Genomic DNA, 15,444 nt, shown 5'->3' on the forward strand with positions numbered 1-15,444 from the left:
ACATAGAAGTTAAATTTTCGCAAATTTGCTCGCAAGATCGCAGAAAATTGAAAATGAACGGTTAGTCAATGTAGAGATGCCACATTGACAAAATTATTGTTTTTCATTCGGCGTTGCCATAACAAAATAATGTAGCAATTAAGGGGCATTTAGACTATGGGATGCTTTAAGGCCTGCGTACATAAGCCGCTCTGCCTGATTGCCTTGCTTTCCTGCTTCATTTCTGACGTAATAAAAATAATAGAATAAAGACGAAATGTTGAACTGGGTTGCCATCAGTTGGAAATTGGGTCGGCCTTCTTTGTTCTTTTATTTTTTATTGAAGCAGCAAAGCAAGGCAATCAGGCAAAGCAGCTTATGTACGCAGGCCTTTAGTGGGTTGGGTGATTCACTGGGTGGGCGAAACCTATAATTGAAATATGTACATGTATTTTGTTTTTCTCTATAAATTTTACCCACTAATGTTTGCGAATACTCTGTATGTTGATCCTGCCCATATAATAGTCAATGAAGTTGAAAATATGGAACTATTTTAGCTATAATTTAAACTATAATACTACGTTTACATTTACGAAATCCACTCGATTTCAACTGTCAATTCCTTTGCGCATACGTCAAATGAAAACTCATCTGAAATCCATTGGATTTCATTTGGCGTTTAACCAATGGAATTGACAGTTGAAATCGAGTGGATTTCGTAAATGTAAACCTAGCATAAGAGCACTTTGTTTGAGTCCATGCAAAATCTGTGCTACTTGTAATAGATGCATTTCGTTAAAATGAACATTTCGCGAGTTCTAAATTTAATTGGCTATATGTATGTACCTGTAAAAAGAACAATATCTTTGATTCAACAAAAATATCTCTTTTAGCAAACGTTTTAATATCTTCGTAAATTGAAGAAAAAATATAATAATAATAAAAAACAGCAAAAAGTTTCGCGAGTGATAATTATAATTGACTTTGGATATAAAAAAAACAAGAATGTAAATCGACCTAATAACATTCATAAATACTTTTTTGGAAGGTGAGTCTCATATTTGATTCCCAATAAAAACATCCTGATTTATTCTAAATTGTTATATTCTTATATCTATAAAAAGTGGTAAAAAATCAAATATCTGGAATTTTGTTCGTCGTCATATTCAATTTAATTTATTTATTACAGTAACCTAGCCCATAGGGCCATGAGCGGTTCCAAAAAAACATCTAAACATTAACTACTCGCAGATTTTTTATTATATTCTATTCTATTCTCATATTTTTTACATCAATATTTTAGACAAACATTCCATTATTTTTTAAATTCTACAATTCATAGAGAACTTCCAAACGCTCTTTAACTCCTTCAGATAAAGCCATTTAATATTTATTATTATTTTTTTGATTAAATTGATGAAACAACTGAAATTTGTAGCTACACTTGATTTTTCACAACATATATACATATATCGGATAACATCTTCGGGTATCGTCCTCATAAAACATCTAGATTTTCGCTTAAAAGCAGTTGGGGGGCTGTTCGAGCATCGTTTCGAAATGTTTCCCGAAGGTTTTTCGTGGGCAAGTCCTATGCTTGGTTTACATTCGGCGTCGTTTCGTGATTTCGAAGGCGTTTCGTGATTTCGCGCGGAATCAAGCAAAATTTATCATGATTTCGCATACAAAAATGAAATCATCTCATTTCGTGATTTCAGCGAAATCAACATCGAAATCACAGTACACATGATATACAACCTTGCTTTTGTCTAGAAAAGTACCAAAAGTTGCAACACTTTTCACGTATCACAATAAACAAGGTAGATGTGTGAATTTCTGCAACAAAAAATGTTAGTATCAAAATTTGTAAACAAAGTGTAAAAATACTAAATTACTTTGTTACAATGCTATTTTTCATTGTGTTCCCGTACTTTTTTAATGGTAATGTTAGAAAAAAAGAGCGAATCGTCAAAAATTGCTTCCCCATACAAATTTCTTAAAAAATACGGGAACGGAAAAATGACGGAAATTGCAAAAACTCCAGCAGAAATGTCAAAATCAATGTATCAGCTATAATATTAGATACCAATGAGCATATGAACATGCTTGCTGCTAGTTTCTACTAGGCCAAAATTGTATGGCACAAAACAGGAGAAGAGGGTGTTATTCGGCGCTACTTTTGTTTAAAGAGAAGTGCAAGTCTTGCTAGATTTCGGAGTACGGGAACGCATTTTTAGCACTAAACGGGAAAACTACTGCAAGTACTAATATTTTGCAGGTTCTGAGCACAACTTTTATTTATCAAAATTTAATACGATATAACATAATTAATACGATATATAGATAATTTTACGATAATATTCGAAATAAAGTTGTAAAGTTCTATATTGTCGTATATTTTTGATGATTAATTCAATTTACAATAACCTTGATCAGAGTGATATGTTTGAAATCAACAAAAAATAAGTGTAAACACCGGGGTGTATTTCAGGATTTCGTGAAATCCAGTTGATTTTGGAGCGCAAGTGTAAACTTGGCACTAAAATAAACTCTAATCCTACAATGACCAATAAAGTGGATGGTGGAACCCTTTCTGAATGACAGGGTGCTTCTATAGACCCTTTCTGAGAGAAAGAGTTCTTCTATAGACCCTTTCTGAGAGAAAGGGTGCTTCCATAGACAATTTCTGAAAGAGAGGGTGTTTCTATAGACACTTTGTGATAGAAAGGGTGTTTCTATAGACCCTTTATGAAAGAGAGGGTGTTTCTAGAGAAACTTTTTGAAAGAAAGAGTGCTTCTATAGACCCTCTCTGAAAAAATTCGCCTTCTATAGACCGTTTCTGAAAGAAAGGATGCTTTTATATACTCTTTCTTAAAGAAAGGGTGTTTCTATAGACCCTTTCTGATAGAAAGCGTGCTCTGTAGCCCCTTTATGAAAGAGAGGGTGCTTCTTTAGGCCCTTTCTGAATAAAAGGGTGCTTCTATAGACCCTTTCTGAATAAAAGGGTGCTTCTATAGACCCTTTCTGAATAAAAGGGTGCTTCTATAGACCCTTTCTGAATAAAAGGGTGCTTCTAGGGACCCTTTCTGAATGAAAGGGTGCTTCTATAGGACCTTTCTGAATGAAAGGTGATTCTATAGAAGGAAAGGGTGCTTCTATGGACCTTCGACTTAGATCCGGTCCACACTAGAGTGGTTTCAATGAAATATTTTCATGAAATTAGGTAATCTTAGATCGAGTTTCCCACTACAGCAATTTCATAAAATTACTTTGGTATGGAACGCATAATTTCATGAGTTTTTTTTTTCAATGATATCACTGTAGTGTGGACCGTGACTTACGAAATTAGGTTTATCTTAAGTTGTAGCACGGTTACACTACAGCTTTTTGCCGGGTTAACCCACTTCATGAGGATTTATTTGCTTAATCTGCTCAAATCTGACCAGAATTGCCATACAAAAATTAAATCTTCTCATGGCTGGGTTTATTTTAAATCCGGCACAAATCCACCAAAAATACAGTGTTGTATTCGGTATTTGTGCAAAAAAATCCAACTCTACTCAAAAAGTACCAAAAGTTGCAACTGTTTTTGCAACAGAGTTTGTCTTGTTTTACACGTTTACGATTGGTCGCATGAGATTTTATGGAGTTAATAAATTTAAAGTTATTTGGAAATCATAAAATTATTTTTTTTTATTAGACACTTTTTTAAGAAAAAGTACGATTGACACCATGATACAAAAATGTATCCCTGTGTGTAAAATATACCAATATGAGCAAAGAAGGGACGATATCTCATACGAGAAATTGTAAAAGTGTAACACACGACTTTAGCTGTGTTCCTTTACTTACCTGAGGTTACCATTTTTGCCATTTGTTACCATTTTTAACCTGCAAAGCGTTCCTTAACCCAGAAAAGTGGCAAAACTGGAAGCAATTTTTAAGAGAGTGAGAGTGGAGAGAGAGCGAAAATGGCTTTCTCTTCTACCACAGGCTACCAGCAAAATTTCTGCAGGTAAAAAATGGCAGAACTGATTTTTCGACTTTTGAGTTGAACGCTGACAAAACTAAATGAAAAACTGTGAAATAAAAGACGAAAATTGATTTTTTTATGTTTCTTTTTGACATTGCTGCCACATCTACCATTTTTCTGTTCCTTTACTTTTCTGGTAAAAATGTTCATGAGAGAGCAATTTTGACATTTTTCTCTTTTACCACCCTTACCATTAAAAAAGTAAAGGAACAAAGCTTTTATTAGTTATTTTGTATGTATACGTAAACAAACATCAGCTGACAGTTTATATCTTCGAAAAGCTAAGTGTAACCAGCAAAGATTAACCCACTGGATCTATTAAACCCAGTGTGTTAACCTTCAATAGTGTAACCGGGGTATGGGTTTAAATTTACGAAATCCACTCGATTTCAACTGTCAATTCCGTTGACTAAACGTCAACTGAAATCCAGTGGACTTCAGATGAGATTTCATTTCACGTATATGCAAAGTCCCGGTCCACACTAGCGTGAATTTCATTAAAAATTGCATGAAATTAGGCGTTTCTAGATCGAGTTCCATAGTAGTGTAAAATCACGAAATTGCTGTAGAGGGGAATTCGATCTAGAAACGCCTATTTTCATGCATTTTTTAATGAAATTCACGCTAGTGTGGACCGGGACAAAGGAAATAACAGTTGAAATCCACTCGATTTCGTAAATGTGACCTTATTATACTTGGTTTACATTACGAAATCCACTCGATTTCAACTGTCAATTCCATTTGTTATGCTAAGTCTACCCAGCAAAATTTGAAGGAAGGGGTTCTATGCGATGACGTGAATTCATGGCATATTTTGCATTAGTTCAAAGCAAGTCGTGAAAGATCCGATCTTTTCCTCAGCATTTGAATCATTTGTACAGATCACTACAAAAAAAAAACAAGTCGATTTGTACATCCCTAGAAGTAGCGACATCAAAACAAAAGAGTATACATTTCCAAAATTATTGTTATAAAATTACAAAATTACAAATGAAATTTAGGTTCACGAACTAGAAATTCATAAAGGAGTGCTGTTGGAGTCCATGTCGAAATCTGAACTGGTGATGGGAAGATAATAGAAAAGCTTTTGTAAGATGAAAGAAAATTAGTGGTTGAGAGTGGACGAAGGAAACTCTGTTGCTGTGCAGCGGCGGTGATTAAATTGAAATTTTGGGTGTAAACTTTATGCTGATAAATTAGTTCTAGTTATTTCATGAATTAGTTTGAATTAATAAAGAGTTTGGTTTGTCATGAAAATCATATTTCAATACAGAATTTTCCATTTTCCAAACAAGACATGAAAATGTCATGCCAAAGGGTTGGTGGAAATGACATGTCAAAGCATTGGTCAAAATAACATGCTTAGGATCCGACAATGAATGTCATCTTAAGATCCGAAAATGAATGTCATCTTATGGTGGTCACGCTCATATAAAATTCATGAGTGAAATGCTAAAAAGATGACATGCCAGATCACTTGAACCCATGATTCAATAGCATCCTTGGCATCGAACATTTTGCTGGGTACATTTACGAAATCCACTCGATTTCATCTGTCAATTCCATAGCCCAAACGTCAAATGAAATCTCATCTGAAATCCATTGGATGCCATTTGACGTTTAACCTATGCATTTGACAGATGAAATCGAGTGGATTTCGTAAATGTAAACATAGCATTAAACGTCAAATGAAATCCAATCGATTTCAGATGAGTTTTCATTTGACGTATACGCAAAGGAATTGAAATCGAGTGGATTTCGCAAATGTAAACCAAGCATTACGATCTAATCACTGACAACTTTGTCCCAAACCGAGTCAAAACGTCTGCTTCTGCTAAGGGGTAGTTTACACTATAAGTAAATGTCATATGACACGAAATAAAAACATTTCATATCTACCCACGCAGGCAATGTGGAGACGTAATTTTATTACATTTTTGCTGGTGTGGACGCACAAAGTAAATGGAGTAAGGAAAATCCCCAATATTGCACATATTAGCGACTATATAATGATGGAAAATTTCATGTCATATGACATTTACATATAGTGTAAACTACCCCTAAATTGCAACAAAAAGAAACCGCACCACGATATATCGTAAATACTTTTTCTTTTTAATGCCTACATTCTTTAATATTGCAGTGAATCACCCAACCCACTAAAGGTGAGAACAGAATGAAGGCCTGCGTACATAAGCTGCTCTGCCTGATTGCCTTGCTTTCCTGCTTCTTTTTTGACATAATAAAAATAAAAGAATAAAGAGGACCGAGGAAATTTCGAACTGGGTTGCCATTTTCTTTTTTATTCTTTTATCAGAAGCAAGCCAGGCAACCAGGCGAGGCAGCTTATGTACGCAGGCCTTGAGAAATTCATGCTTATCCAAGCCTGAATTTGTGTAAAGGAATAAAGAAATCAAAAATCGCATTTGAATTAGGTAGTACCTGGACTTTATTGATTTATTTGGAATTGAGCGTGCAGCAAGCAACAAAAGTCGTTGTGTTTTTACCTTTAAGCATCCCAAAGTTTAAATACCCCTTAATTGCTATATTAGTTATGGCAACGCCGCATGAAAAACAATAATATTGTAAATGTGGCATCTCTTCGTTGACTAACTGTTCGTTTTCAATTTTCTGTGATCCTGCGAGCAAATTTGCAAAATTAAACTTCTTTGCATTTCCATTTGGCGTGATTTTTAATTGAAATAATTGAATGAAGTGCGTCAATTGTGTGCTTCTATTTGCAAGTGAACACCAATAAGCACTATCCATAAGAAAATAAAAATATTTTTTTCGAAATCGGAGGAAGGTGATGAATATAGCGCGGATAACTGTTAAATACGTTTTTGAAAGAGTCCTGAATTTTTGCTAGTAAACAGATTATGAATATAGTGCGGGAAATAGTGCTTCGAGGAATCCAACGAAATACAACACCATAAAAATCCATTTTTGTACAGATTTAATAGTGACATTTTAGTGAACGTTATGGACTGACTTTTAAATGCCTCTAAAAATTTTTATCCACCAATGTCTGATAACGGCGGATACTTCCAAATATTCTGTATGTTCATCCTGGCCATATAATAATGTCAATGAAGTCAATGAAGTTCAAATGATGGAACTCTTTTAGCTATAATTTAACCTATAAGAACACATTCGAGTTCATGCAAATGCTGTGCTAACTATGTACTTGTACTATATGATTTTCGTTAAAAACAGTAAAAAAAACAATATCATCAATTAAACATAAATATCTCTCCCAGCAAACGTTTTAATATCTTTGTAAATTAAATAAAAAAGGCTGCAAAAATGTCTCTAAGAATTCTAAAATCTATAATTTCCGTTAAAGTGAAATCATTTCGCGAGTGATAATTTTAATTGACTATGTAGGTATATAAAACAAGAGTGTAAATCGAGGTATAAACATACATAAATACTTTTTGGAAGGTGAGTCTCATATTTGATTTTCCAATGAACACGTCCTGATTTATTCTAAATTTCTGTATATATCCACATTTAAAATTTTAATTTTTATGTAAAAGCTAGATGTTGAAATTCTTGTCATGTCATTAATATAATACCTAGTTAATCTTATTAATTTGTGTATGTTCATTGTCACAAAAAATACTCAAAAAATATAAGCTTAAACTTCTAAATTTCTATATTGTTATATCTATACAAAGTGGTAAAAATTAAATATATGTATAGCCTTTTGTTCGTGCGCGCTTTCTCATCTTTTCTACATCAATATTTTAAGACAAACATTCCATTAGGTTTTCATTTCTACAAGTAGGTATGAGCATATCGTCACCATAAATGCCCGAAGACGTAACCCACAAAATCAAAACTTTACAAGAGAAGCAAAAAAACGTTATAAAATGAAAAACTGTTTTATGGAATATAATTCTTATGGGAGCGAGTATTCGGGATATTATCAATCGTATACGAATGGGAGTAATAAATGAAACCAAAACAGCGGAAACGCTTGGTTTTGGGATCGTCATACCAACAAAATTAGCAATATTATCACATTTTCCGAAATGCCATTTCTTGAATAGGATCGTTGGTTTTGAACGTAGGAACTTGAAATTTTCCCAGAGCATGTACATCAGATCCCATCAAAAAACGAATTCCGATTTACGTGTGGGTTTCGTCTTCGGTGACGATATATAAATATATAAAAATATAATAATATAATATAAATATATATATATATATATATATATATATATATATATATATAAAAGCATAGCCCCCAACAAAATATAATTCCAAGAAACAAGAACTTGTCAAAAAAATTAGTTTTTAACAATTGTTTTATTTATTAAAAGCAAATGCTGTTCTACATTGCTGGCGAACATTGAATATTACCCGGTAATTGACCCCCACAATATTAAGCTCCCCTCCTCTGGCCGAAGGGGGAAATCATTAAAACTATTACTATGCAAATGCTGCTAATCTCGATTATTGCCACAGCAAACTCATCAAAGACAAAGGTGGCATTCCGGGTTCAGCTCCCTTTTTGAAACCTAAAATGAAGATAGTGAAAATCCAATTAGTTTTCATTCACGACGACTACATAACAGCCTCAACAAAGTTCATAAAGTTTTGGAGTCGCGTCTCCCAAACATACCCAAATATAACACCATCGGCACGAAACCCCAATGGAAGGTTGTTTTGGCAATTTCATAGACAACTTCCAAACGTTCTTTAACTCCTTCAGATAATGCCATTATGTTTTTATTAATTTTTTCTTGTCAAATTAAAGAAACAACTGAAATGTGTATTGACACTTTGATTTTTCACAACAGCACATGAAAAACAGCTGTTTTTTGAGGGGCAGAGAGAAAGAGAGTGAACGTGTGAAGTTGGTTGCAGTTTGTTTTTATATTACAGAGAGTTGCCAGACTAGTTGTTTTAGGGAGGTGTCATACAATAATGTTTAGACGACTGTAAATATTGTAGGGGAAGATAAATTGGAAAAATTACAAAGAAAAAAAAAAGACCAGATATCTAGAAAACTTTATTTACATTAGGCAATTTTCCTTTCTGCAATTGTCAGCTTGATGAAGACAGATGGCCTGTTCGTGGCTTAAATGTCGTTTAGGGGCACCTCTCAGATCGGGCTGAAATATTTACAGTAGATAGCCCTTGGCATCCTGAATACAACGATATATAATTTTCCGGGGGAAGTCCATACTTCCCAAGATATAGGTCTTGACATTTTACAATTCTAACGTAGGCAATATGGGTATCGTTTTAAAGCTTATGGAGAGTACTTTTATGCACGCGACCTATTTTTACACCTGTTTACAGGAGAATGTATTAAACTGCTGGTCAAAGCCGGGACATAATTTGAATACTCTACCAGCTGGCGGAAAAATCTAAAATGTTTACCACAGGTAGATCTTAACGTCCTGATTACAGAAATATAAAGTTTGTTGGGGGAAGTCCATACTTCCCGAGATATGGGCCTCTGAAGTTCCGAAATTTCCCTTGTTAAAGTAAGAAAAAAATTTAAATTAAAAAAAATGTTATTCCCGTGCCCTAAATTGGCTCCTGTCCATAGAAGAAATTCTGAAATCCCCGGCCGAAAGCCGGCTACTTAGAAAAACTTACAATTTAAAAATTTTTCAGATTTTTTTCCGCCAGCTGCAGTGCGATTCTCTAACACATTTTTTGAGTTACCGACAAAATTCGGTAAAATTAAAACGGAAAATTATGAATGAAATGTTCAAATAAAAGTTGACAACACTGCTGCTATCGGTAGAACTTTACGACTGCTTTTTATTCCTCGCTAACTTTCCGAAAAACATCGGTAATTACGGAAATTATAAGCATTTAAATTTTAGCGACAATTGTCGGTGAATCAAAAAATGAGATAGAGAATCCCACTACTGGTAGAGTATTCAAATTGTTTCAAAGCCGGTTACTTAGGAAACTTTCAATTCTAAAGAAAGTTTTGATCGCGTAGCCCACTTTTGGAAGTATGAACTTCCCCCGGAGGGCTATATATCGTTGTATTTAGGGTGCCAAGGGCTATCTACTGTAAAAATTTTAGCCCGATCCGAGAGGTGCCCATAAACAACCTTAAGGTGTTAAAGTACGAAATTTCTGAAATGTCAAGACCCATATCTCTAGAAGTGTGGACTTCCCCCCGGAAAATTATATATCGTTGGGATCAGGGTCCCAAGGGCTGCCTATGGTAAAAATGTTGGACCGATCCAAGAAGTGCCCCTAAACGATACTTGTTCCAAAGTCGTAAACGATTTTCATATAAATTTTGTGTACGGGAACGCAAAATGTGTAAAAGTGGTAAAAATTGTAAAAACTTTTTAGTTCTGGAGCAGAGCTAGAGGCGAGGAATATGGAAAGCCTTTGTCTCTCAACACCCTCTCTCACCGACACCGGTAAATATGGACTTTCTCTCACAGAAAACAAAAAGGACTTCTCACATATGACCAGAGTGTCTCCAAACAGAAGACCACTTTTTTTAGACGGCCCAGAGATTTTTGATCTTCTCCAATTATTTTTTTTTTTTGTTTTCTAAAAATCATGGGAGCAAGTTGAATGTTTTCATTAAGCTCGGATTGAGACCAATTTTTTCGAAGATAGGTCTCGTCACCCTGATCACAAATATAACATTTATTGCGGAAGTCGATATTTCCAGAGATATGGGCCTATGAAATTCCGAAAATTCGTTTGTATGTAACTTCGCTATTTTTGAACGGATAATGATAACATAAGTACGGGGATTTATGACTTTCCGCTATGGGCAGGTGCAAAACTAGGGAACTGGAACAATTTCTGTTTAAAATCATAAAATTTTCCCTAAATAGCCGGACTTCGTCCAATGATAAAACACTTTTCCTATAGAAAAAATGTCTTAATCGAATAACAAAAAGTTTCCTCATCCACTCAACATCCCCCATTTTCCACATCTACGGTGTGCTTCATCCAAAGAATATCTCATAATTTTATTTTCGAATATTTCTTCAATTATATTTTATTCATTGAATTATTACTTTAATTTTTAAAATTATTTGAACTAAACAAGAAAAAAAAAATTACAAAGACGGCAAAAATGGATATTTTGCGCGCCTCTTTGGCTTGGCTCCCAAACCTGTTCTTATACATACGACCGACATATGCATATGGAACATACATATTTGTATGTCTCTGTGTGTGTGTGTGATTGTTTGTTTACTTTTGTTTTTTGTTATTTATCGACTGGTCTCAATGATAATTTCATGAGTATCCAATTGGGAAACACTAAATTTCAATGGAGCATATGTTCCCAAGCTTGCACCAGTCTCAATGGGTAGCATATGATCATCGACATGCTCTTCGGTTTCTTCGACAATTACTTCGTGGATTTGTTCTGGGGTGAATTTCTGCTCCAAAGCTGATTGGGCATTATCATTGCATTCACCTTCGTGCATTTCGAAATCGGTGAAATTGTTAAATACCGAACGGCATACGGCACATTCAAAACCTCTATAAAATTTTATAAAAATGAAAAACAATTATTTTAATTAACTTTCCTTCGATAGTGCAACTACTTACACTGGCTGTTCGTCTGCCATTTCTAGACTTTGTTTTGCTATGGCCTGGGCCTCTTCAATAATTGTCTTCATATCAATCTCTAGACCTTCCTTGACGTGTGAGTGCAAGTGCTTCTTGAAATTGCCCAATTGTATGAATGATTTCTCACAAATCCGACAGGAATATGGCTTTGTGTTCAAATGACCCATAATATGTTTCTTAAGATTAACCCGTTGCGAAAAGTAACGTCCGCAACGTTTGCAACGGAATGGTTTCTCTCCCGTATGGGTTAGCTGATGGCGCTGCATATTGGATTGCTGGGTAAATGATTTTGTACAAAATGAACACTGATATGGTCGTTCGCCGTTGTGCACGGAATAGTGGCGATTTAAATTCACAGACTGGGCAAAGGCCTTCCCACAAATGCGACACACAAACGGACGCACATCGTTGTGTACCTTCATGTGTCGTTCCAAATTGCCGCTATTGCAAAAATATTTCTGACACATTTTGCATTCGTACGAAGACTTGGTTTGCGAATGAACTTCCTTCTTGTGTAAAAGTTGATCCCGCTTGCAGGGGAATATCTATAATGAAAGAATGAGAAGTGGATTTTAATTTGTTGATATGGATTGAATAAATCATCCCTATACCCACCTTGTTGCAACGTTTACAAGTGTACATTGACACCACGCCATTCATTGGCACCGTCTCCTCGTATTCCTCCGTTGTTGCCATTATTGTTGTCTTCGCCCTCTAAAGTTGTATAAGCAAAACAAATTCCATATTATCATCATAATTCCATATGCAATGATTGTATTGTTTTGTTTGTATTGCAAATACCTGTGTTTGGAAAGATGGCTCCAAAAGATGTGGGGTATCTTAACAGGACCAGTGGAAAACAGCAAATTTCGTCTCGCAAGGGTTGATGGATAGGAATGAATAAAAGTCATATGGTGACAACAAATGGCAATGGCATTGCCAGCATAACAGAAATCAACCACTGCCTGCGATTAGTGTAACACGTAGAAGTGGTGTGGTAGACGTAACGTAAACGTGATTTTTGGAAGTAGAACAGAAATTTAAGGAATTTAAGGACTTTAATGGGTACTTTACACGATATGATTTTTACATATGGGTTGTCAGTTTACATATACATTTTGTATTTAAAAAGTGACAACCCATATGTTAAAAACATATCGTGTAAAGTACCCATAATAGCACGTTTATATATAACGGGATTTAACAAACCCACTGGGCCTGATATGTCAATCCCTTTGCGTATACGTCAAATACATAAATCCTCATTAAGAAGGTTAACCCTGCAAAATAAAACAGAAATCAAATTGAATGTTGAAGGCTTTTGTGGGGACACCAAAGTGAATAATAAATAAACTTGAATTTGTATATGGTTTTAGGACAAACAGGTCGTTAAAGGTAGATTCTTTAAAGTCTATTGTGATGAGAGAAAACGTTAATAATTTCCAGTCTTTCGAGAGAAACAAAACAGTATTTTGCAAAGCTTTTTAGGAGCAACCAAATAGGATTTTGAACATATCGACGCCTCCAAACAATAGTATGCTAAGTCGACTTAGCATGTTTTCAAGTTCTTTACATTTTTATATTTAACGTCCTTTAACTTAAATTCTGTCAAATTTTGGTAATAATCGGACAATCCGAACAGAAGTTATAAAAAAATATTTACTTAGCATAGTACAGAAGGTCAAAGAAATGTCCAAACTTTTAGAGCTTGTCCTGCAAAACTCACTGTTCAGAATTAGCAAACTATTATTTGGAGGTAACGAACGTCCTTTAACTTAAATTCTGTCAAATTTTGGTAATGATCGGTCAATCCGAACAGAAGTTATAAACAAATATTGACTTAGCATAGTACTGAAGTTCAAAAAAATTTCCACACTTTGAGAGCTTCTCCTGCAAAACTCACTTTTTAGACTTAGCATACTATTATTTGGAGGTGTCGATATATTTTTAAGATTTTTTAACAGCAACCAAATGTGTATTGTTTTTATAAAATATTTAAGTTGTAGGTTCCTGTAACCGTTGTATGTTTTCTTTTGGGAGATCTACTTGAAATTTACAGCTAATATTGCCACGGATGACAGCGCTTTTGGAAAGATCATTATTGGTTAGAGTTCCTCGAATACTTAACAATCTTCCACACTCGCTCAAAACATATGATTATTTAGGGAATTGTTCTTAGCAATCTATTTTTGCATGTTTAGGGCCATTTTTTAAACGTTGCTTCATATTTTGTTTATAGATTGTTTTGCTCCTTTGTTTGGTTTTCTTTCATTTGAAATTCGAAACATTTCACTTGTAATTTGAGAATTCCATTTGAAATTCGAATCTTCGATCTTCTACGAGTATAGATGAAGACGACATTTTGAGGTCTTTGAAGTTTTTATAAACCGATGTAGACCTCTTTCGGTCTTCTGTAGACCGGTGAAGACCTCTTGAGGTTTTCTACCAACCACAGAAGATTTCTTGAGGTTTTTTATAAACCAAAGAGGACCTCTTGTGGCCTACTATAGAAAAAGGAAGACCCTGTAAATCAAGAAGATCTCTGGATGTCTCCAATAGAATTAAGAAGACCTCTTGGAGTCTACTATAGACCGAATAAGGCCACATTAGATCTTTTATAAACCTGGAATGACTTCTTGAGATCTTCAATAGACAAAAGAAAACATCTTGATATCTGCTGTTGATGAGATCTTCTATAGACCGCAGAAGACCCCTTTAGGTTTTCTAGAAAACATAGAAAATCTTTTGAGGCCTACTAAAGAAGAAGTAAAGTATCAGTCGGCTTTGCAGACAGAGATATACCCTCAGCCTATGTGAAGATCTTCCATCTACGGACAGATCGAATGTATTTAGAGTCTTTTCAGAATTTTGTGGCACTTTTTGGACAGTTGAACTTGCCGACAAAAATATGGATTAGGATTAAAGTTCCTAAGTTTTGGGGAGGAGGGAATGGACCGACATAGTGCAATACGGAAGTGGATCTTATTTTGAGATTCATATCTTTTCGATAGATATCGCGCCCACTAGTCATTTCAGTGGGTAATCGTACACCTGTTGGACCGGTATGCCAGGAACCATGGACTTGTCCACGGAAAACATTATATGGCTGTACATCATCGGTATAAATTTCCAAAGGATCTCCGAACAGACCCTAAACTTTTGTGGGGGAGGTATCCTAAGGAGAGGACCGATATGGGCCATTTTAGAAGTTAAACTAAGTTTGGACAAAATATGAGCAGGTCTTAGTGTGAACTTATCCGAAATTTTGTGTGGGAGGTACCCGAAGGAATGGGCAAATATAGTCCATATTCAAACCTGATCTATATCTGGCAGATATATTAGGATGCGTAAAAGATGTACCAAATCGGTCCATCCCTTCAAGAGTTATCGTGCTCACAATTTTTCCAAACATTTTTGAACTTTTGTGGGGGAGGTACCTGAAGGAGTGAGCAGATATGGCTTATCTTCGAACTTAAACTAAGTTTGAACAAAATATTATGAAGGCAGATCAAATATTATGGATCGAATCGACTGACCCGTTCGAGAGTTATCTTGCGCTCCAACACGGTGTCATGGGGTTTTTTAATCTTTCAGGCTATTTTCTCAGGGTTTTGCCCCTGATGAAACTTGTAACGTCGTATGGGGGGCCGTGAATACAAGATGCTACAACAAAAATCAAAACGATTCGAGAGCAGGTCCTAAACTGAACTTTTCCGAAATTTTGTGTTGGAGGTACCCGAAGGCGTGGACCGATTAAGTCCATATTGGAACCTTACCTAAGTTTGGTAGAAATTTCACGATGTGCAAACTTTGGATCAAATCGGTTACTCCCTTCAAGAGTTATCGT

General features: G+C 35.1%; 3 protein-coding genes across 3 annotated transcripts in view; 1 reads left to right on the forward strand and 2 right to left on the reverse strand.

Annotated features, from left to right (window-relative positions):
• Positions 1-7,350: 7,350 nt before the first annotated feature.
• LOC141405572 (uncharacterized) overlaps positions 7,351-15,444 on the forward strand; it is a 396,796-nt gene continuing 388,702 nt past the window's right edge. The window contains exon 1 of the transcript XR_012413228.1: positions 7,351-7,457. The gene's annotated coding sequence lies outside the window, so the exon portion shown is untranslated. The remainder of the gene's footprint in view (positions 7,458-15,444) is intronic.
• Tom7 (Translocase of outer membrane 7) lies at positions 8,309-8,861 on the reverse strand. The gene is made up of 2 exons (XM_073990775.1): positions 8,644-8,861; positions 8,309-8,539 (listed from the first exon to the last, which is right to left on the reverse strand). The coding sequence occupies exons 1-2, from the start codon at positions 8,741-8,743 to the stop codon at positions 8,475-8,477; spliced, it is 165 nt and encodes a 54-aa protein (XP_073846876.1). The 5' UTR covers positions 8,744-8,861; the 3' UTR covers positions 8,309-8,474.
• LOC141405023 (uncharacterized) lies at positions 10,986-12,526 on the reverse strand. The gene is made up of 4 exons (XM_073988972.1): positions 12,399-12,526; positions 12,213-12,311; positions 11,577-12,142; positions 10,986-11,507 (listed from the first exon to the last, which is right to left on the reverse strand). The coding sequence occupies exons 2-4, from the start codon at positions 12,291-12,293 to the stop codon at positions 11,234-11,236; spliced, it is 921 nt and encodes a 306-aa protein (XP_073845073.1). The 5' UTR covers positions 12,294-12,311; positions 12,399-12,526; the 3' UTR covers positions 10,986-11,233.

This window comes from Musca autumnalis, unplaced genomic scaffold (assembly GCF_047663935.1).
Source record: "Musca autumnalis isolate F117 unplaced genomic scaffold, ASM4766393v1 scaffold_5, whole genome shotgun sequence".
NCBI classification, from domain to species: domain Eukaryota; kingdom Metazoa; phylum Arthropoda; class Insecta; order Diptera; family Muscidae; genus Musca; species Musca autumnalis.

What these genes read in the sequence shown, in the direction of transcription:
- Tom7 (XM_073990775.1), bottom strand. Translation starts at nt 8,743, where the DNA reads ATGGCATTATCTGAAGGAGTTAAAGAACGTTTGGAAGTTGTCTATGAA. An exon ending in GCCGATGGTGTTATATTTGG is followed by an intron (nt 8,540 to 8,643) that starts GTATGTTTGGGA and finishes TCTTCATTTTAG; the next exon opens with GTTTCAAAAAGGGAGCTGAA.
- LOC141405023 (XM_073988972.1), bottom strand. Translation starts at nt 12,293, where the DNA reads ATGGCAACAACGGAGGAATACGAGGAGACGGTGCCAATGAATGGCGTG. An exon ending in CTTGTAAACGTTGCAACAAG is followed by an intron (nt 12,143 to 12,212) that starts GTGGGTATAGGG and finishes CTTTCATTATAG; the next exon opens with ATATTCCCCTGCAAGCGGGA. An exon ending in ATGGCAGACGAACAGCCAGT is followed by an intron (nt 11,508 to 11,576) that starts GTAAGTAGTTGC and finishes AAAATTTTATAG; the next exon opens with AGGTTTTGAATGTGCCGTAT.